The sequence below is a fragment of the Tachypleus tridentatus genome, chromosome 3 (genome assembly GCF_004210375.1).
Source record: "Tachypleus tridentatus isolate NWPU-2018 chromosome 3, ASM421037v1, whole genome shotgun sequence".
NCBI classification, from domain to species: Eukaryota; Metazoa; Arthropoda; class Merostomata; order Xiphosura; family Limulidae; genus Tachypleus; species Tachypleus tridentatus.
The window spans coordinates 16,937,128-16,964,066 of record NC_134827.1 but is presented as its reverse complement, the minus strand read 5'-3'; the positions used below and the strand labels follow the sequence as shown (position 1 = coordinate 16,964,066).

Below are 26,939 nucleotides of genomic sequence, written 5' to 3'. Positions count from 1 at the left end.
GGATTTACCACGCTAAAATCAGGGCTTCGATTCCCTTCGGTGGGTTCAGCAGATAGTCCAATGTAGATTTGCTATTAGAAATACACACACACACACTAAATGCAAACCGGAGAAGACTATATAGGAAATCATGCCTCTCCATTAATACCAACCAAAATACACAGTTTAAAATTGTTAATATAATTACTGAAAATTATATATGAAGATAAAAAGAAAACACAGAATAGAATAAACAATTCTATGAGCTCAGATATCGACGAGGTAAAGAAAGAGTTTGAGATCAGGAAAGCAGAACGATGTCGACAACATACATCATTTTGATTGATAAGTAAAGACATGAATATAATATAATATAATAAATATAATATAATATAATCACTACCAACATCATTAAACAACACTGATAAAAGACAAAACCTAAGTCACGGTCATCATGTTATAGTAAAGCATGAATGTTGTTTTGGAACGCAAAACTACACAATGGATTATCTGTGCTCTGTGCACAGAGGGAATCGAACCCAAGCTTCTACATGGTCAGTCTGGAAAGTTACCACTGACCAACTAGAACTGCATAAACACAACATATCGCTGTAAATGTACGAAAACCATGAATCAAAAACACAAAAGTGTAAAAAAGTAGGTTAAAAAACGACAAAAAACGTTATTTAAATGCAAAAAAATATAAAACGAAACGTCACACACCACAAAATGAATCAATACAAATCTGAGAGAAACATTCTTAACAAAAAAGAACGAATGAAAACATAACGCAAAAAACCTCAATTTTTTTTAAAGAACCAGGTACAAAATATTGTGGCCCGGCATGGGCAGGTAGTTATCCGAGGATCGCGGGTTCGAATCCCCGTCACACCAAACATGCTCACCCTTTCAGCCGTGGGGCGTTATAATGTTTCTGTCAATCCCACTATTCGTTGGTAAAAGAGTAGCCCAAGAGTTGGTGGTGGGTGGTAATGACTAGCTGCCTTCGTCTGGTCTTACACTGCTAAATTAGGGGCGGCTAGCGCAGATAGCCCTCGTGTGGCTTAGCGCAAAATTATAAAAAACAACAACAAAATACTGAAATACAAAACGAAGTTTACATACAAACAAGAACACCAGATGCCTTTTTAACAAGTAAGAAGGACTGACCAGTATGCTCTGAAAGCGCAATGTTGATGTAAATACAAACGCATGTCGCAAAGATGAGTATATTGTCTCGAAGCTTCTATAACTGTCTGTAGGTAGAAAAATGATCATACACAATTTACTGTTTTTATAAATATATTCACTGATATCGGGAACTTTACATGTCCCGGCATGGCCAGGTTGGTTAAGGCGTTCGACTCGTAATCTGTGGGTCGCGGGTTCGAATCCCGTCGCATCAACCATGCTCGCCCTTTCAGCCGCGAGGGCGTTATAAAGTTACGTTCAATCCCACTATTTGTTGATAAAAGAGTAGCCCACGAGTTGGTGGTGGGAGGTGATGACTAGCTGCTTCCCTCTAGTCTTACACTGCTAAATTAGGGACGGCTAGCGCAGATAGCTCTCGTGTAGCTTTGCGCAAAATTAAAAAATATCACTGTACAATATTACAAAAAGTTTACATAGGCTAAAATTTCTGTCAAAATATAACAAAATTTCACTTGTTAGTACTGTGAAAGAATGCCACACGTTACACTTGAATACAGTACAATAAGTGGATACAACGATAGTTGTCATTCATAAGACCGAAGCAAAGCTCTCTATGAAAATTCGGGTGTTATAATTATTACTAGGAGAAACTTACAAAACATTTGCGGTGAAATGTGCATCTTTATTACAACAGTACTTTTTTAAATACAGGATTTCTACAATAATACAAAATAATTATAATCGCGGGCATTGAAATTTATAACTTACAGTATAAGTCCATTTGTCTTATGTCTAAATTATGTCTTTATAAAGTACGACCCATATTCGATAGAGTTTAGTTTGGTTTGTTTAGAAAGTCGTGCAAAGCTACACAAGAGCTATTTGCGTTAGCCATCCCTAATTTAGCAGTGTAAGACAAGAGGGTTTGTTTGTTTTGAAATTAAGCAAAAATCTACAAAATGGGCTATCTGTGCTCTGCCCACCACATGTATCGAAACTCGGTTTCTAACAGTGCGAGTCCGCAGACGTACCACTGGTGGGCAGACTAGAGGGAAGGCATCTAGTCACCACCACCCACCGCCATCTCTTGAGCAACTCTTTTACCAAAGAATAGTGAATTGACCATCCCATTATAACGCCCCCACGGCTAAAATGATAAGCATGTTTGGCGTAACGGGGATTTGAATCCCCGACCCTCGGATTACGAGTGGAGTGCTTTAACCACTTGGCCATGCCAAGCCTATTCGATAGAGATAAATTAACATTGTAAGTTGTGCTACGTTTTTTACTTTACTTTATTTAGAGCTAAATTTAACGTACTTGATACTATCAGTTAAATATAATTATAATGTTATTCTGCTGTCTTAAAATATTTGATAAGCTTTTAGTATGTCATTGTACATTGTATATCTGTATCCACCTTTTGTTCATATCCATTGGAATAAAGTGCACGCACTCGTGCATTTAATCAGTGTGGTGTGCACCTATTTCCAGGGCAGACAAAAATTCAGTATTATCAGAATAGAATCTAATCATATTTCTCGCAGTAAGGTTTTTCAGTACTTGAATCTTGAAGGGTAGTTGTGATTTTGTAGATTGAGGAGAGCTACTTTACCAAGTTTAAAAAAAGAAGGGTTTGGAGTCAGGCAAGCCTTGACTGCAAAGTGCCAATTTGGGTAACTACAGTGCGGAAATTATGAACTTGGGCCATCCTGCACATCTAAACAACCATATATATCATGATATATTCAATGGAATACTTCGAGACGTTTTTCTTGTTCTTTTTTTCAGTTTGTATGGCAGGCCAAGTGTTGCTTTAATAAAATAATCTCCAGCTAGAAAATACATTCAGCCCATGCCTTATTTCAAAGTAACAAATTTAATTATTAAAATTATCCATACAAAACCCACACCTAAACTCTACAAAACGTCTTTGAGATTATCTTGTAAGATTGGTATGAATGTTTAGACTACAGCTTTCCAACTGTCAAACTTTCTGAAGCCTCAAGAGACGGGTTGAGAGTGGGCCCAACAATCAGTTATTCAGACCAAAAGTTGTATTAAAAAAATAATAGAACAAGACAGAATTTACCAGGACACCCTGATATGTCAAGAATATTTTGGTTAATATTTCATTGTATACATACTTATCTAATGGATACAACGGTTTATTTTCGACATTCGTTTGATTCAGTGGCAATGTTTGTTGTTCTTTTTTCTCTTTACCGGTAAGTGTTTTATTAGCATTATGTAAAAGTGAAATAACATTAACTGCAATTGTCCAATGGCAGGAAGAGTTTCAGTCACCTGATCAATACTATATATATATTTTTTTCTAATGCTTTGCAAAATTAAAAATTGGACAAAAATCAATAAATATTAAAAACATTTGTTTCGCTCGTTTGTTTGTATTGTTTTTGAATTTTGCGCAAAACTACTCGAGGGCTATCTGTCCTAGCTGTCCCAAATTTAGGGAGTGTAAGACTAGAGAGAAGGCAGCTAGTCATCACCATCCACCGCCAACTCTTGGGCTACTCTTTTACCACCGAATAGTGGAACTGACCGTCACATTATAACGCTCCTACAGCTGAAATGGCGAGCATGTTTGGTGCGATGAGGATTCGAACCCACGGCCCTCAGATTACGAGTCAAACGCCTAACCCATCTGGCCATACCGGACCTCTCACAAGTAAAACTTATTCTTACTTTCTTCCTTGTCTTATTTTTTCATCAATACAATACTGATGATTCGAATGAGATGCGTGACACTGATTTGGATGTTTCGAGCTCAAAGAATACTCTCCATAAAAACAAAAAATATATCCAGTAATTTGATATAGGGATATGCTTGATATGATGATTATGAATGACGGAAAAGATGTCGAACATCTTCTGTGACAACTTTTGAAATACACTTTACAATGCCTCGACTTTTTACAATAAAACTCCTAATTCTCAGTGTGCCACTGGCGAAACGTAATCCTCCTAGCACTGGGATCTCCAAACTTTTTTTGGACAAGGGCCGGAAGGTAATTCTTTTTAGATTTCGCGGGCCGGAGGGGTCGTAGTAAAATTAAGCAGGGATGCATACATGATCAGAATACATCACTAATTTATTTCTCATAATAGCACATATTGAAAATATTTAAAATGCACAACCGTCTTTTTTTCAGCGATAGTGAGAGCATGAAACTGGTGTTTTTCTGACAAAATTATACTTAACTGAGGTTCAAAGCTTGTGCTCCCTATTATCAAAAGTGATTGCAAAAGCTCATCACATAAGGCTGAACTCTAACTAGAAATCACGTACTTCATCTTTGAAAATGTCTTTTCACAAAAATAGGTAGTGCCTGAAACGGAAATGAATCCACGAGTCAAGTTTTAAATAAAAATATTGATCAGATGGAAAGCACTTACAGAACTCTGCCAGTTTCCCTTCTTAGTATTTGTTCTTCAATATGTCGTTGGATTGCAGATCAATCACTTCCATGTGAACTTCAGGTGGCATTTCATCAAAAACACAATCAAACTGGTTTTGAAAGATCTTTATTTCTGTTGCACTAGTATCAAGGTCAGAAAAACGCCCTTGAACTGTAGTTTCAGACTAGAAAGAATATATTGTGCAAACCTGGGTGGGAATGGAGATTCTGCTTCTTCCTTGAATTTTTCACAACATGGAAAGTGCGTGAAGCAACTCCTCATCAATTGCATCTCAAAAGAATTACTTTCTGCCGAAATGCTTTCACCTCAGTGTACATATCGCAGATAAGCGAGGTTTCGCCTTCAGTGATGTCGAGAGGTTTCGCCTTGTAACATAAGATTGAATTCATTCAGGCACATGGACAACTCTACAGAGGAAGCTAATTTCCACAGCAATTCACTGTTTGTGAGTAACAGTTGAGGGCGGTTCTTTTCATTTAAGAAAATTTGATTCTCAGTTTTAAGCTCGAAAGATTGCGACATAACTTTCCCACAGCTAAACCATCGAACTGAAATGTGGTATGGCAAGTCGGGATATGTTGCTTCTATTTCTGCCAAAAATTCACGAAATTGACGATGGTTGAGTCCATGAGAGCGAATGAAGTTCACTGTTGAAACTACAGTTTCAATACCACATGACAGATCTAGATATATTCCGCATAGTGCCTGCAGATGAATAATGCAGTAAAGAACCATAGGTTTGGAACAACCCGCACTTTCAACAGCTTTGTTAATTTGCCGAACTAAACATTGTTCTGCACCACACATATTTTTACCACCACCTGTTGTAACACACTTTAGCTGTTTCCACTGCAAGTTGTACTTAGTTAGTGATTTTCGACCTCTTTGAAAATGTTCTCACCTGTGGTTGTTTCATGCATACTGTGCATAGAAGATAATTCTTCAATCACTTCAAAATTAATATTGACTCTGCAAATAAACAGCAGCAACTGCATTCGCCGAAGGACTAATAATCTTGAGTCTACTTTTTCTGGGCAAATTACTTTGGCTGCTTCAGTTGTACCTAACGTAATTAGCTCACCATCGGTAAATGGGTTTCCTCACTTGGCTAACAGGTGTGCAACTTGGAAACTTGCTCTTGTTGCAGCTTCATTCTCAGCTTTCTTTCTCTTAAATACAAGCTGTTGTGACGATAAGTTACGTTTCAATGTTTCGAATTTGTCTGAACGGAGCTTTCTCGTAAACTTTATAGTTTGATGAGTGGTTGGTTTGGTAATGTCTACGAATGTTGTATTCTTTTAGCACTGTGATAGTTTGGTTGCATATTAAGCACAACGCTTTCTGAAGTGATTCAATAACGAAGTAGTCCACATTCCACTGTTCTTTAAAAACATGACATTCAGTGTCAACTTTTCTCTTCTTCCCTTGTCCTGACATAATAATTAGGAATAGCTATGAACTCGAATATAAAGTAAACAGCAGCATTTACTGACACACACTAAGGTACATGGGGCAGGCGTGGGAAGAAACATACTGCTTCAGAATACTTGGATCGATAAGTGAGATGGGGCAACACTATGCAATATGACGTTTTCCAGCAAACAGAAAACTGTATCTCATATAGATTGGCTTTTGGTCAATTACGTTTTATATCATTTAAAATTATAATGATATAATTATAACATTTTATTACTTTAATGAGCTGTTGGCGGGCCGTATCGCAACTAGATTGGCTTTTGCTCAATTACGTTTTATTTTTTGTTTTTATAATATTAAAAGTTATATTACTACTTTAATAAACTGTTGGTAGGCTGGATAAACCGAAGTCGCGGGCCAGATGCGGCTCGTGGGCTGTAGTTTGAAGACCCCTGCCCTAGAACAAGTTCTTTTTTAAAAGTGACTTTGCTTTACAGTCACGCTGTAAACAACAAAGGTACCAGTACTGGGTTGAATCCTGAATACTTTGATATAGTGTGTATAACAGTAATCAGTATGCATAACAATGTGACTGAAACGGTGAAAAAAGAAGAGAGAGAGAGAAAGAAAAACATGCAAAACTCTTTCGATTTAAAGTAACTCCCTCAAACGCATACGATTGCTGTTGTTTTTTCACACAGTTAAAATAAAGAACATACACAACGACCTAAAATATCTTTCTTATGATAAGGCACTCGACTTGTAATTCGCAGGTTCGAATCCCTGTCACACCAAACATGCTCGTCCTTTCAGCCGGTCAGCCCCACTATTCGGCACTAAAAGAGTAGCCCAAGAGTTGGCGGTGGGTGGTGACGACTAGCTGCCTTCTCTCTTGTCTTACACTCCCTAAATTTGGGACGGCTAGGGCAGGTAGCCCTCGTGTAGCTTTCCGCGAAATTTAAAAACAAGCAAACTGTTATGACGGAGAATGTCAAATCTTCAGAAAAACTACACAAGGAATACTTGAGCAGAAGAGTTCCTACTATTGAATTGCAGACTAAAGGGGAGGCAGCTAATAAACAGCAACCACCAAGTCTGATCCAATAATGGGGTTCTACTGTCACTCTTGGTATAACAACTCATTCAAAGTCCCAAAGTATACAAGTTTTACACTAACCACGATAGAGTCCAGGCATATTAATCACTAGGCCATGCTCAGTATAAGAAATATCAAAATTATGCACTTTTTTTTCGGAATTGAAAGATTACACAGATTTGCTGAGGAACAATAACTAGATATGATATTGACGACAGAGAAATAATTATTTAACAACTTGTGTTATTTCTCACAATTTAACAGAACGTGCTACAGTTCACCTATTTCTGGTTATTCAGCTCTAAATAATTAACTACGGCTATCCTAAAGTTAATCTCCTGTATAACCTGTTCGTACAGAATATACCGATATTGTTTGGTTTGTTTTGAATTTCGCACAAAGCTACTCGAGGGCTATCTGTGCTAGCCGTCCCCAATTTAGCAGTGTAAGACTAGAGGGAAGGCAGCTAGTCATCACCACCCACCGCCAACTCTTGGGCTACTCTTTTACCAACGAATAGTGGGATTGACCGTCACATTATAACGCCCCCACGGCTGGGAGGGCGAGCATGTTTGACGCGACGGGAATGCGACCCCGCGACCCTCAGATTACGAGTCGCACGCCTTAACACGCTTGGCCATGCCGGGCCTTATATACCGATATAGTGTTCAAATTATCTAGTGCAAAAACAAAACAAAAACTAGCCTAATTTAGTAGCCTAAAATATATAGCAGTATTTGTACAATGTGCCACCAGAAATTGGAAAAATAAATTGCTAGTGGGCTGGACTCTTTCACTTCACAACTCTCTTGACTACTTTAAGATACACTTAACGCCCTTGTGTTTACACACACACACACACACACTCATATATTAGAAGTACTTCTGCTTTTTTTTTTTTAATCAGTGGCCTTGCATTATTTTTATTACCAAAAAATCCTAACCTTATAGACATCTACCGGTTAAACTTGTAATACGCAATTACAGGTACTGGTCAACAAATACATTTATCACTGACCAACACAGTATCTTACAAAACTTGTAAGCTAAAATCGTTTACAAAGTAGTGGCGACATTTCAGTTCATAAACGTTTAATTAGCGACAACGAGGACAGATGAGATGTCGCTCTCCTTCAACGGTAACAAAAAAGAAAATGCACATATTAAATTAAAATAATTATTGCTGTCAGAGAAATGTTTACTGAATTATCTTCTGATGGAGAAAACAATTAACGTTTTTATTTTAATTTCCAGTAAAGTTTTAAGTTGTCATTTAAAAATATTATTGTAGCAACGAAAGACGATAAAGATGATAAATTGTGTGTTACAGCTGACTGTAGTCTCCATCTGTATTCTATATTGAGCAAGTATAATAAACTATCATACTTTTATCTTTTTCAAGTTAATGAAGACATCTGAAAAGATTCATTCGGGAATCGCACGTGAATTTTAATCAACTTTGCTAATTAATATAAATAAAATATTTCATAAGAAAAATTGAAACTACGTTCAATAATGACACTCAACGTTTCCAAAAGTATTTTCTTACACGAATCATACGTGTATTATAAAAAGTAGTAAAATTGTCTCACGCATATGACTCTACCATCTATTTAAATTTTCCATACACGTGTTCCACCATACATAAGAAAGACAGAAAAAAACTACTACATACCTTCCTAGGGTGGTAATTGCCGTAAGCAACTCTACGACCTTGAACGTTTGTATCCCGATACGAACTTTTAGCGTATTGGAATGAAGGTTGCATGTTTGTCTGTGAAATACAGCTAAGCCTAATAAACAGGCTTTCTGGTTGATTATAACGTGGCTTACTGTCACTACGGCTACTTGAACCTAACCCAGAATTACCATATTTTAAAGACTGTTGAGGTATGTATTCCTTAAATATTACACAGCGGCTTGTACAAACCCCAATACGCCACTGAGATGTGCACTCACCGCTCCAGACGACCTACACTCGAAAGTATAGTAACAGACCGATAGGATGGACAACCCGTTAGCAACAACTTGTAGATAGAGACTTCAGGCCCCAACAGAGGGATAAGAATCGCCAGTATGTGATGACAATTCAGGGTCACGCCGTGAAGAACCAGCTGCACACAAACACATTCAGTCTTGCCAGTTTTCTAAGTCGCTTTAAGCAACAAACTAGCTCCGTGGTGGCAGGCTATATCGTACGTAAAAGAAATATTTTGTGTCAAACTTGTCGTGATCACTTCTTTAGTCTTCTGCAGCATATCACATTAAAATATCAATTCGAAAATATGAATGAAAGCCAACATAAACTAATACATGATCCGGTATTAGAGGATTCTGTGATTACCTACTTTCTCCGCTAAGAGAAGTGTTGTGATAGGACTGTCAAGGTGAAAGATCACCAGCTGTAACCGCCCACCGACTATATACTCAGAGGGTCTCTTCTGCTTAGCCACTTGTTAAATCTCATAACATTTTGAAGTTCGTTGAACTTTAAAAAAATATTATAAACAAATACACACATACACATATGTATAAATGGGAAATTTCAGGACGATATATTATGCCGTAATCGTAATTTAAATAGATGTCTACTCTACCGAGTGAAAACTGCGTTATACCTCTGTACTTCTACAGTTTTGTATATGCTGCCACCTAGGGACTAAATACACAAGTATTTGAAACTCACATTGAAAACTCTACCATTATTATTATTTTTACATAAGTAGATTTATAGTCATATTTACGACATTAGCTCTAACTTGTTTACTACCCCAATTTCCAATGTGCATCTAAAATCACGTTATCTTTCCAGGAAAGGTCCTATGATAAATTTAATTCATTACTAACTGAAGAAATCTAAAAACCATGTTCGAACGTGATAAAGCTTCAAGTTCAACACTTGTCACTATACCTGTCAATTAGAAAGTATTACTGATGATTACGAATTTCTTTCTTTATGACAAGTAAATAAATAAATAAGCATTAAATCTTCCCATGCTCTCAGTTTTAAAGAATATTTTAACACTTTGAAGATAATATATAAGAGAAATTGTAGAATTATTAACACTATCCTAAAGAAATAAACACTGTAGAACGTGATTATTTTAACTTGCTGTAACGCATAGCAACACGAAAAAGTAGGAGGAATTATTTATGCACTTTACAGTGCTTGCACGTCACCAGCTGCCTCCAAAGACGACAGATGACGTCATATACAATATTGTGATAGTTTCAACAGGCTAAGCGTGTGTGTCGAGACTCTCCACGTGTGCTCTCGGATATGTCAACGGCATTATCAACGTCACTGGCGTTGCAGTTGTGCAGTGTGTAATTAAGGATGAAATACAAATAAAGATATGAGACGATTTCATAATTAGCAATTGGTGATCTGAAACCTTCTATAAAAACAATAATAGTCTGTCGTCTAAAAATATTATGAAAAAAATATGATGATTAGCATCTAAATACCGACTTACATTTATTGAAATATACGAACAATATTTAAGTTATAAAAGCTGTTTAATGTAATTTCAATTATGAAATGTCGAGCTGTACCTTATACTTCCATATTAGGTCAAACTTTAAAGTCATAGAAAATAACCAATACAAAATAGCACTTAGCTTCAAATGTATTTACATTTATCGAAAGGCTTAGTTACTCTGATAAACAGACAAGTTTCTTTACCTTTTCAAAAAAATAATTTAGACTTTTGTAACAATTTTTTATGTATATGCGTAACTGCTTACATCATTTCTCATCATGAATAACACATACATGTATTTTTGTGAGAATTCGAAACGTTACGTTTACACAACCAGTTCATGTCTTTAAACTCAAGTAAGTCTTTCTGAACGTTGCTTGGTTAAATTTGGGATACGTAAGCTCTTAATCTCAGTCCCTTACTAAAGTCTTTGCTGTGAATATTTTTTACTTCTTATTGTTCCTTTGTAAACTAATAATACAAAAAAATATTTACAATTTTTTTTTCAATTGATATGCCAGCGTATTCGAGCACTGCACCCACCAGCATTCCAAAATAGGAGTGCGTAAGTACAACAGGAAATGACGAAAGGCTTAACAGCTGTGCAAATAATAAAATTATGAATGAAAACAGCAGGGTTGGATAAAATTTAGTCTTACTGGTAAGCATCTGATATCTTAACAAAATAAATAAATATATTTTAAACTGATACCAACAATATAAAAGGTGAATTTATTACTTAATTCTAAACTACACTGTAGGCAGATTAAGGTCAGGAGTATCCCAGGTCATTCACACTTATGTTTATATTCCAGCGCATTCGAGAGGTTTAAAACAACCGTGAACGAAGACGATAGAAAACTTTTCGTGGGAAGAAAGTTTCTTTACGTTATATTGATTACATTTTCCCAAATTTCTTTGCATACATTCGTATAATAAATCAGTAAATTTCTTCCGGTTTTTTTTTAATTTTTCGTAAGTAGTATGTAATTGAGTGCTTGAAGTCTGAGGGCTTATAAGACTATAAACCGGTTTCAATATACGCGGAGGACAGCGTAAATATTTAGCCCAATGTGTAGCTTTGCGCTTAACAACAAACAAACAAACAAAAAAAAGTCAGTAGGGTTACTGACCTCAAGTGACCAAGACTTTACCGATTTTGATTTGACGGCCAATAACGGTCAAATATTCGTCCATGAGAGTTAGCAATGCTAGAGGAGGTTGAGTTAATCAAAAAATGAAAATATCCTTAGACTAACTTTACAAAAAGATCGTTTTTAAAGGCTAAATAACGATGTCATTTTCCCTAATGAAGATAAACTGCACAGTCACATCGAAATAAAAACAAATTATAATGAATATACTACTATTAGAGTAACTCAATGACTGAGTGAAATATTATCTTGTGAAGTTATTATGATGTCAAACTAAAGGATAAAGTTTGAAACCAGGAACAGAAGATGAATGACACTTCCGGATATTCTGAAAACAGATTCCAATATAGTTCTGAAAGTGTGAAACTTTGGTGTTTTTTTTTAGTGCCGTAAGAACACTAACAACACTTTAACACAATAAGACATACAGGATATGAATGTGAAGTGTGTTCGGTAATAATGGTAGAAGTAAAATTGATTTAAAGTGAGGGGAAGGAGCGTAATGCCATACTAAAAACAGTACCAGTAAAAATTATACTCATAAAAACTACATTATAACATTACAAAATGTAAACAAATTTATTTAGAACATTATAAACATGCAATTTTTATGTTGTTTTTCTTTGAAAGAAACAATACCACGTTTTAATTACTTTATATTATTCTTAGCACTATTTTTACCTATTCCACCTTTTCCTGAATTCGATGTAAACAACAAAAGTATTTTGTAATAAGTCACTTAAAGTTGTCCCCCACTCGGACAGCGGCAAGTCTTCAGAGTTACAACACTAAAGTCATGAGTTCGATTCCCCTCGGTGGACATAACAAATAGCCCCATGTGGCTTTGCTATAAGGAAACACACACTTAAATCTCAGCAGTAAAAAAATTATTTTTTCGTCAATTCATACAAAAATATCCACTAATTTTAACTGATATGACTGTAGCGAGGTTGTTGTACTTTGTAAATTGGGTGGCCTGCGGTAGTATTACACTCAACGAACAATCTTAGAAGCCGAGCGTAGCCCAATAGCAAGCCCCTCCCCCCTGACCACAAATCTGATGATTTAAAGCTTGCAAGCTACACCCTCTGAGGTCGTGGGTACACTACAAGAGTGATGGTCAAACTCCATACCCCACTAGACACGTCTAGCTAAAATCTGCCAGTTGCCTTTCCTCTAGTCTAGTGGTTCCCAAACTTTTTTTTATGTCACGTATTCCTAGCGCGCCCCCTGACACATATAATTCGTTTACTAAAAAGCTAAAGTGGCTGCTGTTAATAGAAAGATAAATCGAAAGACATTCAAGGACGAGTCAGTAATACGCGAACGTTGAATATTTGTTAGTGGAACGCGATAGTAACTCACCAAGACTGCCTCCTCTACTTTTAAGGAGCACAAATTATTCTCTTTTTCATGTGTTTCAAAGGTTCTCGTGCACTTCTAAACCATGTACTGCACTGGTATATCAGCCCAAAGTTAAGGGCAGCTATGCTCAAATAGTCCTTTATACAAATTTGGGATTTTCACGCCTAGTACTAGAGCTTATAGCCTCATAAGTACTGAATGTAGCAGGTATAATGATAAATGATAACCAAAGAACAAAAATGCAAAAAAATTTGAAAGGATAATTTATCATTTTTTAGAACTATTGAGGTATACTTGTTTATAAAATATAATGGGGTTCTTGACCAAAATTATCCATGTAATTTCATTTCTTAAACTTATCTCAGTGTTTATGGGTACAAGTTAAAATAAAATTTATTGAGCCTATGGTTGAAGATAACCAGGTTTTCACGCGACGTGAGCCACTGAATGATTACACGAAGTTGCTAGTATCGTAGATAGAACCTATGTAACATAAACAAAATTGAAACAAATTCATCATAAACGAGCTATTCAAGACCCTCAACAGCAAGCAGATTTTAGAAGAGAACTGGAAGTTTCCTTACTAAAGCAATTTTCATATATTTTCCTCACTTCTCAGTATCTCCTCATAAAGGTTATAAAACTTTGCAATAGTTGCAAGGCTGCAACATTTAGTTGTGAATACAGTATCCGTCAATGCGCAAAAAATAGCTTTATGAACGTCGTCAAACTGAAGTCTTATTTCTGACATGACGATGTCACGGCTGTCAAAGTTAAGTATTCACTTTATAATAAGTCTTTATACCAGTGTTAAAAGATTCGGTGCCATTCACTTCATCGAACAGAGCTTGAAGACATCTTGAAGGATTCTTTTAAATAGTAGCTTGACTGCCGACGAAACTTTCCTTAAGTTTCATAAAAGAGCTAGTCTCCAATCCCGTATTATTTTGTATTCTGCGAAGTTTGATAATATTTTTAAAGCAGCAATGAAACAGAAAGTAAAAAGTCAGCTTATTAATTTTAAAACCTAGCATTCTATTGACGTTCTATGGCTTGAAGTCACTTCATTGAAAGGACATACAACGTGCTTTGTATCTTACACATCCTGACGTCATAAAAGGGAAATGTTAGTTAAAGTGAAAACAAAAAATTGCAGTGCCATGTGTTTGTTCAAGACTTGAAAGTATCTTTTCTACTGATAAATTCTTCACGGCCTATTTATCAAATAAAACCAAGTAAGTTTTAAAATTAGGCTAATTCAGGTTTTTTTTTAATTTCGCGCAAAGCTACACAAAGGATAGTTGCACTAGCCGTCCTTAATTTAGCAGTGTAAGATTAGAAGGAAGGCAGCTAGTCATTACCATCCAACGCCAACTCTTGGACTACTCTTTTACCAACGAATAGTGGGACTGACTATTACGTTATAACACCCTTACGGCCGAAAAGACGAGCATGGTCAGGTGGCTAGGGCTCTTCGACTAGCAATCTGAGGGTCGCGAGTTCGAATCCCCGTCCCACCAAACATGCTCGCCCTTCCAGCCGTAGGGGCGTTATAAAGAGACGTTCAATCCCACTATTCGTTGACAAAAGAGCATCCCAAGAGTTGGTAGTGGGTGGTGATGACTAGCTAGCTGCCTTCCCTTTAGTCTTACACTGTTAAATTAGGGGCGACTAGCGCAAATAGCCCTTGTGTAGCTTTGCGCGAAATTAAAAAAACAAACAAACACTTAAACTTTCCCATAAAAAACATGGCTACTAGACTTAAAATTGTTTTAAATATACTTAACAAAGAAGAAGTCAGCGTTTAGAACAAGGAAAAAGAAATTACAATAGGTAACTTTTACTTGTATATCAGAATTTCATCCTCTCAATATTACACAATCGGTATACTGTGAATCCGAAAGTTCAAATAATTAAGCACTTTTTTATAACATATACTGTCAAACAGTGAAGAATGATTATGTTTTGTCTTTATAGCACATATATTAATACTGCATATATAGAATTTCAACAACACCCAGTTTGTGTACTTTACTTACCTAAGAACTGTGCGCATATATATTATATTAATATTTCCACACAAATGAATCGCGGCTACGTTATGCTGCTTACTCTATATAAGTCGCATTTTCATAATTTACATAAGATTAGTGCAAGACACGCAAACACAAAATATATCCTCTCATTGTACAAATTGTTTGGTAAGTAGAACACAATTCTTTGAAACGAATACCTTGAAAATACAATAAATACAACTGAATAAAATTAAAGTACAAAATGTATAACTAAAGATGATTTTAATGTTTTTTGAATTAAGCATAAAGCTACACAATGGGCTATCTGTCTTCTGCCCACCACTGGTATTGAAACCCAGTTTCTAGCTGTGTAAGTTCGCAGACATGTCGCTGTGCTACTGGAAGCGTTGTTTGTAGTTAAACACAAGTTACACAATAGTCTATCTGTTCTTTGCCCATCACTAGTATGGAAACCTAGTTGCGAGCGTTATAATGAGTAGACTTACCACTGTGCCACTAGGTGGCGGGACAATGTAAAATAAAACTGAATTAAAAGATATTTAATAAATTACCTGCATTATCACAACTGATACCATGATAACATTGATCTTTCACTAAGAGACATGATTTTTTTCTGTAAATGTAATTGTTTATTAAGAAACACCTTTAATAAACTTACATGAGACTGAGTAGAAAGTTTATACCTATATAGCCTATATCTATATTAGAATTTACGCTATTTTTAAGAATAACGTGTGAGATACTGCTAAATTAGGCGAGTAGCCCTGTTGGTGTCCGAACACGACTCTCTCCCCCTCCAGGAAAATCCAGAGTCATTCTCATCCGGTTAAAGTTTGAAGGCGAAGACGACCAAAAACAATTTCCCGTATCATCAAACACCTTCAACAGAAACGACAGTTTTCTTGCACATTTTCGAGAAATCTGCGACTTTGTTCCCTCTATCACTCTAATGATTGTTCAGCAGTAGTTATACTATTCGGTAAATTTTTTAAGTGTTTTTACTTTTGTGTGCTTGCGATTTATTGACTCCGTCAGTAACAGCAAAATCGTTTGCTTGGTTGGGTGGTTAAAGTTAAGCACAAAACTACACATTAGGCTATCTGCGTTCTGCTCACCCGAAATCCGGTTTATAGCACTGTAAGTGTGCAAACATACCGCTGTGCCACGGGGGAGTTGACAAGATCGTATTCCGTTTCCCGCTTATCCGTCCGACTGTAATAAATAGTCACACTACGAACGTTACACTTTCTTAGCTTCTTACTCACTTGAAAGCGTTAAAATGACTTAAAAAGAACTTTTTAAATGCAAACAGGAACAAAAAAAGTTACAGTTAAAGTGATGGATACTTAGTTTCTCCATGACAAAAACGTTGAAAGAAAGCGCATGTACAAAAAAGTAGAAAAACCAAAACTGCTGGGCAGACTAGCTGCAGTTAGTCGAAGTAGGCGGATGATTTATTGGATACTTAATGGAAACCTCGAAGCATCTGATATTTCCAAAGTAAATTAGTAAATACAAATATTATACTGTTCAGCAAATTATGAGCGTGGAGCAAAATGTACAATTTTTTCGTTCACATCTCATTTCCTTGTCTTTAAAGAGCTCATTACGTTCCAAACGAGTACTAAATAAAGCCCTTAGGGATTTTAAATAATTATAAACTAGCTGGAAAACTCCGCAATAATTGGTTCTGTGTGACACTCCAAGCTTTTTTGAGTAAAGTACAATAACAAAAAAGTTATGAGACATCACAAAAGGAAATATATCTGATTTACTACTGTTCCAAATTTATTCTAATCTTAGCAGAACTTACATGATATTATGAAATGGCTGATGATTTACATATTTATTATTGAAACCATTATATAATCATGTCACAAATTAAACGTTAAAAAACAAAAAGGGCATAAAATGTTAAATACGCCTATTGACACCAATCTTAGGAGATTGGGAAATCTAACACGAGTAGTGGTTTCTGTTAAGGTGAGAGGCCAAATAAAGATATTAGGACACAGAGATCAGGGTAAAACTGAACCTTTTGACCTGCCAAGTATGGTTTGGTGTTATTACATGAGGAATTCAGGTTCTAGACATGTAACTAAACTGGAAATTACAGAAAGACAAATGTTCAGAAATCTGAAGTTCTGATGCGCTTGGTATAAAGATTGATCGATACATAACCTAAATAAAGGATGTATTTGAGGTAATTTATACATTGTTGACACAGGTACAACCTCAGCAATGCTATAAATTGGAGCGTGGGCTATTCCCTTTCACCATTTTGAGCCGTAGCACACAATCTGCTCGGTACTTAAAAGGTACACATTATTGAAGTTCGGCGTCGTCTACACATAGTTTGCTACTGATCTCCTCAATCAGGTGAGCCCTCATTCGCGACATTAAGATGGTAAAATTGAAATGGCCATCAAACTCGAATCGTTCGTTCGATTGCTTGGGACGTCCTTATGAGTGTCTCTGCTAAATGTTATTGAGATTGTTTTCAGCTAGCTTCTCACAACAACTTGCGACACCAGATAAATAAACAGATGAATAACTCTGTATTATACTCATGATATTCAAAAGCACGCAGGGTCAACAGAAAAGGTAAAATGGCAGTCACATGTGTTGGATCAATAATAACAAAATTAAAAATTTATGTTACAATGTATACATCAATTATCTACAGTTATTATTTGTTTGTTTTTGCAAAGTCTTCCACTTTTATTTGTTTAATCTGTGTATATGCTGAAAGTTTAGACTGTTATGTGAAATATATATATGTGTGTGTATGTGTCTGTACTCCTTGTAACCAATACCACAGCATTAACAGCCTTTAGGCTACGAGTATCCCCTGAAATTCTAGTTTTTATTAAGAGTTGAAGACGAAAGGCGGAAAACTTTCGAAACGTCGTCCTTTATCTACACTTCTGTTTCTATAACAAGCAGTTGCCGTCCATTCTACAAAATTTCGTAGTCTTTCCTGCCAATTAAGTTGTGTAGACCGTTAATAATTACACATTTTTCATTGTATTTACTGACGTTCTTCTATTTAAATGTTTAGTTTGAACAACTTTAAAAATCTTTTTCTCGTACAGTGCAATTTAAATGAGTTTTATAAATATTTAGTAATTTTTGAAGTATTCACCATTGGTAACGTAAATATATCTCTCAGTTTATATAATGTATGCAATGATTCGTTCTATAATTTCTAGAATTAATTTTAAATTATAGAAATATTTTACTTTTTATTGTTCTAAAGTAAAAGGCCCGGCATGGCCAAGTGTGTTAAGGCATCCGACTCGCAATCTGAAGGTCACGGGTTCGAATCCCCATCACACCAAACATGCTCGCCCTCTCAACGTGGGGGCGTTATAATGTGACGATCAATCCCACTAGTCGTTAGTAAAAGAGTAGCCCAAGAGTTGGCGGTGGGTGGTGATGATTAGCTGCCTTCCCTCTAGTCTTACACTGCTAAATTAGCGACGGCTAGTGCAGATAGCCCTCGAGTAGCTTTGTGCGAAATTCAAAACAAACAAACAAACGAATCTAAAGTAAAAAGCAACAGAATGACTGATCTGTATTCTGCCCATCGCAAATATTGAGACCCAATTTTTAGCGTTACAAGTTGAATTTGCGCTTGATAACCAGGAAGGCATTATGTGAGTATAGTTATTCATTACGTATATTTTAATCTTAATATTAAACCCGTAATATCCAGACTTCAACAACTAAGCTCTTTTTTTCAATCACAACTTATTATTTTTTTATTCTACTTAGAGGTTACTTTTCCATTATTATAAGAAGTTATTTTTATTAAAACTCGTGGTATACAAAATTATTTTCTAAAACAGTAAAGTTAATTCAAATAACAAATAAATATAAATAATTGATGTTTAAAAAATACAATAAATAATTTGTGTTATTAAACCTTACACTAAATTTTAACTTGTAAATTACTTAGAGCAAGTTAATAATAAATACAATTCATTTACTAATTCTAGTTCACTCTATAACCATCCTTTTATCATTAAAATAGATGATGCAAGTATCAGATACACTACTGCTACTTTTTTATATCTCAGCCGTCCTGATGAGCATTAGTGTTAGGCGAAAGGTCACATTATTATAAGTCGTTTTTATTGAAATTCACGGTATACAAAGTTCTCCTGAAAGACAGTAAAATTAATTTAAAGAAAATAATAAACATAAATATTGTTAATATACTGTTACATACACTTCTCTCCTTTTGCTCATAAGTTCCTATAATAGTGTACAAGAAAAACAAAACAGACATCAAAGATATCGTTTCTTAAAATACTTAATAAAATAAAACCACATTCACAAACACATAATATCTTGTTTACTCAGTTGTAGTTCAAACCTAATTCAATTTACTATGATTCTACGGTGCGTTATATAATTCCTTATCTTCATTTTGTAGTATTAATTTTATAGTATTCTCTTTAAAACTTATTACAACCAAACCACAAGCATATAACTAAACCTTTATATGCAAAAACGGCTCGTTTGGGTTGAGAAAATATTTTACATAGAAGAGCGAACAACAAAGAAGGTCGAAACGTTGTTCGCTCTTCTATGTAAAATATTTTCTCAACCCAAACGAGCCGTTTTTGCATATATATTGCTCTACAAGTGGGTTTTCTCGATATCACTGATAACTAAACCTTGTTTCACTGTCAAGATTAATGTGGCAAAAGTAATTTTGGCTACCTATTCTGACCTGAAGGAAGTGTATTATGATAGAAACACACACAAAATGGCACATATATCATGAGATTAAAGGTAGAATATCATGATTACACCTAACGGTATAATTCTACAATGAAATAACAACAGGTATCACCAAAGTTGGTAAAACATTCAAGAATGGATCCCCTTGAGCAAAAATATATTTTTACTAGTGTCCTTTGTCTATTCAAATGTTTTCAAATATGTGGGGTTAGATGTAAGTGTTTTGGTTTGTTTTTAATTTTGCGCAAAGCTACACGAGGGCTATTTGTGCCAGCCATTCCTAATTTGGCAGTGAAAGACTGTATTAAGATGTTTACAAAAAATACCTTAAGCTTACCTCTAGTTCTTATTCGCGTGTTTATTTGAGAGACGGATACCAGGTCATGTGAAACATCATGGTATGAAGAAACAAACATTTATATCCAGGGTGGTTTTCAAGTCTGTGTATGGAATACATTGTAAAACAACCTGTGTGCTTTACACATGAAATATTTTATACATATGCACACACACACACACGTTAGCTTAGTTATCCCATAATGTATTAAGTCTAACGTTAAACGATCATTCTTCAAAGGATACTTTTCCTAGCAAATAAAGATCACAGCGACACCCAATTTTGTGGTAGATTGATTCGCTTTGCACAATTATTTTCAGTTCTTTACTGAACTTAATTAAATCTTCTTGGAAAATATGTTGTGCCTATTGTATGTAGTTTATAAACTTTACAACTTACGACTTTCTTTTTTGTCTCTATTTCCCCTTATTTCAGTCTTTTCCTTCATGTAAAGATGGCTTATTCACTTACAAATGATACATAAAATGTTTCGGACGTAAAAACTTCAGGTGTAAATAATGGTTTGGTTGATGGTGTCCATCTAGATTAGTTACTTTGGAAACTTATTTTGAAAAGTAAACGGTGGATATTGCATCAAAATAACATTACCTTACTGGTGAATGGCAAAAGTCATCATCAAAGCCAAACAAGTAAAATCAATTTAATATACTGATGAAGAAACGAGTAAAGCCATCTGGAATATTCTGGCAAGCCAAACAAGTAAAATCAATTTAATATACTGATGAAGAAACGAGTAAAGCCATCTGGAATACTCTGGCAAGCCAAACAAGTAAAATCAATTTAATATACTGATGAAGAAACGAGTAAAGCCATCTGGAATATTCTGGCAAGCCAAACAAGTAAAATCAATTTAATATACTGATGAAGAAACGAGTAAAGCCATCTGGAATACTCTGGCAAGCCATAATCAAGTACAAGTATACCTTTTCTTTCACACCCAACACATTTTCCACACCAATACTTTTTCAGTAATACCAATGAGTAGGGACGATCTTTTCAATTAATGTCACATAACACCTGAAAACAGACAATGAAATACTTAAGGTACAGAGAGTTGTTTCTATGGCAATGGTAGTTTGAAGTTTTGAATAAAAACAAAATAATATGTTACGAAATGTGTCTGAAACTGAGATACAAGTTAATATATCATATAATTTAAATTGTGATAAATAATTTAAAATGATATAGGCTAAATGTTAAAATATGCAATGTGGAGGATAGAGAAAAGCACAAGAAAAATAGCGGAAAATATTGAATCTGGCTTCAAAATGGCATATGTAGATAAGTTTATCAAAATTCGCTATTTTAAAATGGTCTCCAATTTTTTCGGTTAAGCTGTGAGGGTCGCATATTGAACGTGTATCATTAAAGCCAGAACACTAACTCTTCACTGTTTATAACAGGCTAATGTTCATCTATCCGCAAAACTCCTAGCACAGTTTAAGTGCGATTTTGATGAAACTCTGCACGATTTTAACATCATAAGAGGAAGTTCCTAACAAAATTTAATTAAAACTAAGTCTCTTATAGAAAGTTTTATTTAGTGCGAGTGTCCATTTTTTAAAGAAGTAAATCAATAACATCTTTATTTCACACCCAGATGAACAATGTTATAAAATTGAAAAATGAAAAAAAAAAATGGATATTACAACATTTTTACTCAATGGTGAAATAATACTTCTTTCGTCTTTAATAATGAATATTAATTTTCTACATTTATTATTATCAACAAAATCAGTTTTTCACAAAGCTTCTAAAATTGCACAAGGTAAGTTTAATGCAGAATTCAAACGTAAGGCTCCCCTAGTGGAGAATATCTGTGATATTTCAGAAGAAAAGTGACTTTTTATTCTTGAGAATCCAAGTGTACGCTACGAATTGAATTGTTCTGTGACCGAGGGAATCAGAAGTCCGTCGTACGATGTTTGTTCCATATAATTTACAAGAAAGACTTTAAGAAAGCAGAGGCGTAGCTAGGGTTTTCAGCGCCCGGGGACAAAGTCAGTTTTCGCGCGCCGTCGTTACACAATTTTCCTAATTATGTAACATCAATTTGGCGCCCCTCACCCCCGATGTTGCGCCGGGGGACTGATGCCCCCTTGCCACCCCTAGCTACGCCACTGCAAGAAAGAGCGTGAAACGTCAGGATACAAGTTACAGCACAAAAGAGAAAGGCTTGCTCACCAAGTTATGAAGCAAGATCTAGTGAAAAAATAAACAAAAATAAACCCGAAAAACAAAAGCTCACCAAACTGCTTGCCAAGCCCCTAGTAGTCCTGTATAACGCTTGTTTACAACTGTTTGTTTTGTTGTTGTTTTTTATTTTGCAAGTACATTTTCAATTAACGACAAAAATATAAAAAATAACCGAAATAAAACTCAGTAGGCTGCACGAAGCAAATAAGTAAATTGTACGTTCTGACGTAAATTTTCCTAACGCTTTAATGTGCCTCCAGTGTGCGAGGCAAGGACACTCTTCTAACCAACGCTGGGGCAATTGTACGTAAAGATCGCGTTAGTAAAGGGACAACAACAACAAGTCACTCTAAGTAGCGGGAATCAGAATTTTATGGATATTTGTGGTCTTTTTACAAGGGGTGGAAAAGTTCGAAGGTATGGTGTGAACAGTTAGATGGAAAAAAATATTTTTAATTATGATAGGCATGCTAAAGTACATAAACACACGCACACACAAATATGTTTCAACTTCAAGGGACTAAGTAGATCTTAGTCATATTGGTATATAATAAATCTGATCAGTAACCTAAATATATATGTATATAATATGAAAGGCTATATAACGTTTGTGTTTCATTTATTACCTTACAATTCGCTTGTCTTCTCTCACGTATGTATCAGTATTGCACAGCCATTTATAGCGTGTCATTATTATCACTTCAGGTACATTGTTGTTATGATTTATGTCGTTGGGCGGTTTTTTCTTATTTATCTATTCGTCAAAAATAATCCAGAGTCTAATCCATTTAATGTAGAAAAATCATTTTATTTCTCCAAATAAAAGTTTTATAACTCGCCGACCGGTAGGCCTAAAACTAAAGAGTTACTTGTTAAATTTCCTTCAGTATCTACCGCATAAATTCAAAGCTAAGTGACAAATACTAACTGATTAATTAACTTACTAAGTAATCAACAACAACCCTCTCGGATTTTACTTAACTGCAGTATTTCTCCCCGCGTCTGTAGAAAATTCGAAACGTACGTGCAGGTTACATGAAATTTAAACAATCAAAATATTTGTAAACATTCATATCATCACGACTTTCGTCTTGTTGAATTTTTGCGCACGAATTCTCGAGAGCTATACGACTTAGAAGTGATAGATTATAGAAAAAAGCAATTAGTCAACAACACCCACCTCCAACTCTTCAGTTTCTCTTTAACTAAAGAAAAATGGGATTGCCCGTCACGTAATAACGTCCCAACAAGTGAAAAGGCGAGTGTTTTCTAAAAGAGATTCGAACCCACATATTGTAAATCTAGCACCCTAAACACCAAGCGTAACGCCATCATTACGTCATGCAAAAACTCCCTCTAGGAAACAATATAAATTATCTAAATTAAAATACTGAAATACTTCAAAACAATATATTTGATACGAAAACAAATAAAGATTATATTTGTGATCAAACGGTGAAAATATTAATAAAACATGGTAGGTAATATTTTTTAAAAAAACAAGCATATTGTATATTGCATGTTTAATATATTATTACTAACATAAGTTTCAAAATAATATAATAATATTCAAAAAATGATAAGTAGTCTCTTCACCATCTATTTTGAGAATCTTCATTCAGTAATGAAACCAAAACTGTTCTGTGTGTTTTTATTAACGAAATGATATTCAATCCTACATTTGTATATACTGTAAGGTAAAAAAAAAATTAAATACCTCAATAAAATATACTTTAAAATCAAACCTGAAATAAAGACTTGCAAAACAAAAAAACTATTTATTCACTACATTAATGACTTTCAAAGTAACTAGACATAATTAAATGACATATGTATTACATTTTTCCCTAATACTTCGCTCATCAATGTATTTTTAAATCTTCATAATATTTGACTATTCTTTTTTTATGATGATTTTAAATCTGCCAGTCATACATACAAACTAAAAAAACCGAGCACATTCACAGTTGTTTTAATGTGTTTTGGACACCTGTTGATAAAAATAAGAATTAAAAAATCAAACCATTAAGATCTAAAAAATATGTCATAATCTCATTTGGATGATTTTCATTGGACATTATCCTAATGTTGAAATCGGATGCGGCATTAAAAACCCAGTTCACTGCATGATATGTAATTTCCTTGACAGATGGAACTTGAAGATTAGCACACTGAACGAAACATCGTAATTTAAATTCAGATATACGTGAGAATGCCCCATGAAACCGAAAGTAGTTCATATCTACAATATGGTTACATCGATGTTAACGTATTGACTGTGTGGTTTTAAACCTACGGAATATTTTAGTTTTATCAAACATATATTCACGATATGTGTAAATGAAAAATCCACAATTTTTGTATCTTCCATACCCTTGCATTAAATATTTTTGCATAACTAGTCTGCTTGTTAAACCGAGACAAAATAAATATTTCAGGGACATGTATTCCCTACCAACTAGTTTTAAACGAAACTTTAGCCCGACATTCTAACTAGATGAACAAATGCAACTCCAATACAAAGATATTCCATATCTCGGCGTGACAACAAAGGTTGTTTCTTTTATCGGTCTCTCTCTCTTTGGCGAAAATAAGTGGAACAATTATTCACAGAAAGTGGAGTCTTAACTGTTTCTCACTCGCCTCAGTCTTTTATTTTTGGCGGATTGTTGCATAAACGAACACCACACTTTTCTCGTCTCACGCCTTGAAATAGAACATTCAACTCTTGCGATCCAACAATGATAATCCCGAAGTTTGCAATCTTGACTGGTTATTAATCTCACCACTATCTAAATGCTAATAACACATATCGTACTTTGTTATATTTCTTTGTATAACAGAAAAAAAGAAACACATTTTTTTAACCCTTTTTTATTTTGCACTTTTTCTTCATTGTTGTTTGTTTGTTTTATGAATTTCGCGCAAAGCTACTCGAAGGCTATCTGCACGAGCCGCCCCTAATTTAGCAGTGTAAGACTAGAGAAAAAGAGCTAGTCATCAGCATCCACTACCAACTCTTGAGCTACTATTTTACCAACGAATAGTGGGATTGAACGTCACATCATAACGCCCCCACGGCTGAAAGGGCGAGCATATTTGGTGTAAAGGGGATTCGGACCCGTAACCCTTGGATTACGAGTCGAGTGCCTTAACCATCTGGGCATGCTGGACCCTTCAGTAAGGTAATAACATTAAACCAAAAGTAAAATCTCGTCTTCATCACCTTTTATACCACCAGATGGCAAAACAGGCAAATGATTAAAAATTTGCGTCTTTCATAACTCCTAATTCGTGCATCACTGCAACATAAATGACTTTATAAAGTGAAGAATAAACGTGACGAAAAACAGGTGGTTGTATCCCATACCCAAACAGACTTCGGTAAAAGTAATACATCCAAAATAATATTCGTATACTTGACCATAAAGCTTAATAAAAGTGATATTGATACTTGATGTTTTCTATTAGGTTGGAGTTATGGGGGTGGAAGTTGAAAGACATCATATTATTTGAAAAATAATAAAAATTAATTAAAAACAATGATTCCTGCACAACTCATTTGTATATTGTGAAAAGGTTCTCATATCAAACATGTCTTAATGAAGTTCCATGTGCTCTCTGAATATGAGGACGATCGATTTATCTCATTATAGAATCACAAGTAACTTCATTACGACTGTGTTCACTGAGTCAACTGATCACGTGCAACTTCATTACGATTTTCGAATCCAAATTCATTGTGTTAACTTGAGTACGTGTAATTGGATTACGAAATAAAACACCCTGCTCCCCGCTAGTACAGCGGTAAGTCTACGGATTTACAATGCTAAAATCAGGGGTTCGACTCCCTTCGGTGGGCACAGCAGATAGCCAGATGTGGGTTTGCTATAAGGTAAAAAAACAAAACACACACATAACAAGATTCACTGAATAAATTTAACCGCAAATAAACTTGATTAGAAAGGTGTGTAAACTTGTGCACGTTTGACGCCATAACCACGTTGAAAGGGCAAGCATATTTGGTGAGACGGGGATACGAACCCGCGACCCTCAGGTTACGAGTCGAGCGGCCTAACCACCTGGCCATGTCGAGCACTAAATTACCTTTAATACATGTCTAATGTACTTATCTTACAGGAAATTTACCTTTAACTCTTCTGGTTTATTATCTCCGTCACCTCCACTGTTAGCAGTTTCACCCTGTATTGAACTTTCTGTCGCGTTAAGGATAACACGATCATCAATAACTGGTTCCGAAGAAGGTGGAAGAAGAGGTTCCACACAAGGAACTGCATCAGCTCTTGCACCTTTGTGGCTTTCCTCAAACTGTTTGGAATCATCGTCAATTCCATTAACTTGGACTTCTGTAATGTCCTTCTTCTGTTCGTCCTGTAGAAATTATAATATTACGTAGAACGAGCCTCTGTTAACATGTAAGTTGATCATATAGATCAAAACTAAACTCAATTAATAATAGCATGGATTAACAAAGATAATCTTATAAAACAA

At 35.2% G+C, this 26,939-nt stretch overlaps 1 protein-coding gene across 3 annotated transcripts in view; it reads right to left on the bottom strand.

Annotated features, from left to right (window-relative positions):
• Nucleotides 1-26,939, bottom strand: part of LOC143246442 (protein alan shepard-like) — a 134,933-nt gene that overhangs the window by 71,365 nt on the left and 36,629 nt on the right. For 2 of the 3 annotated variants that reach the window (XM_076493166.1, XM_076493167.1), the window contains one exon: nt 26,577-26,819. In XM_076493166.1, coding sequence (XP_076349281.1) covers nt 26,577-26,819 — 243 coding nt within the window. Of the gene's footprint in view, nt 1-8,759; nt 9,648-26,576; nt 26,820-26,939 lie in introns of those variants that run through there. The other variant, XM_076493168.1, reaches the window with a different exon arrangement.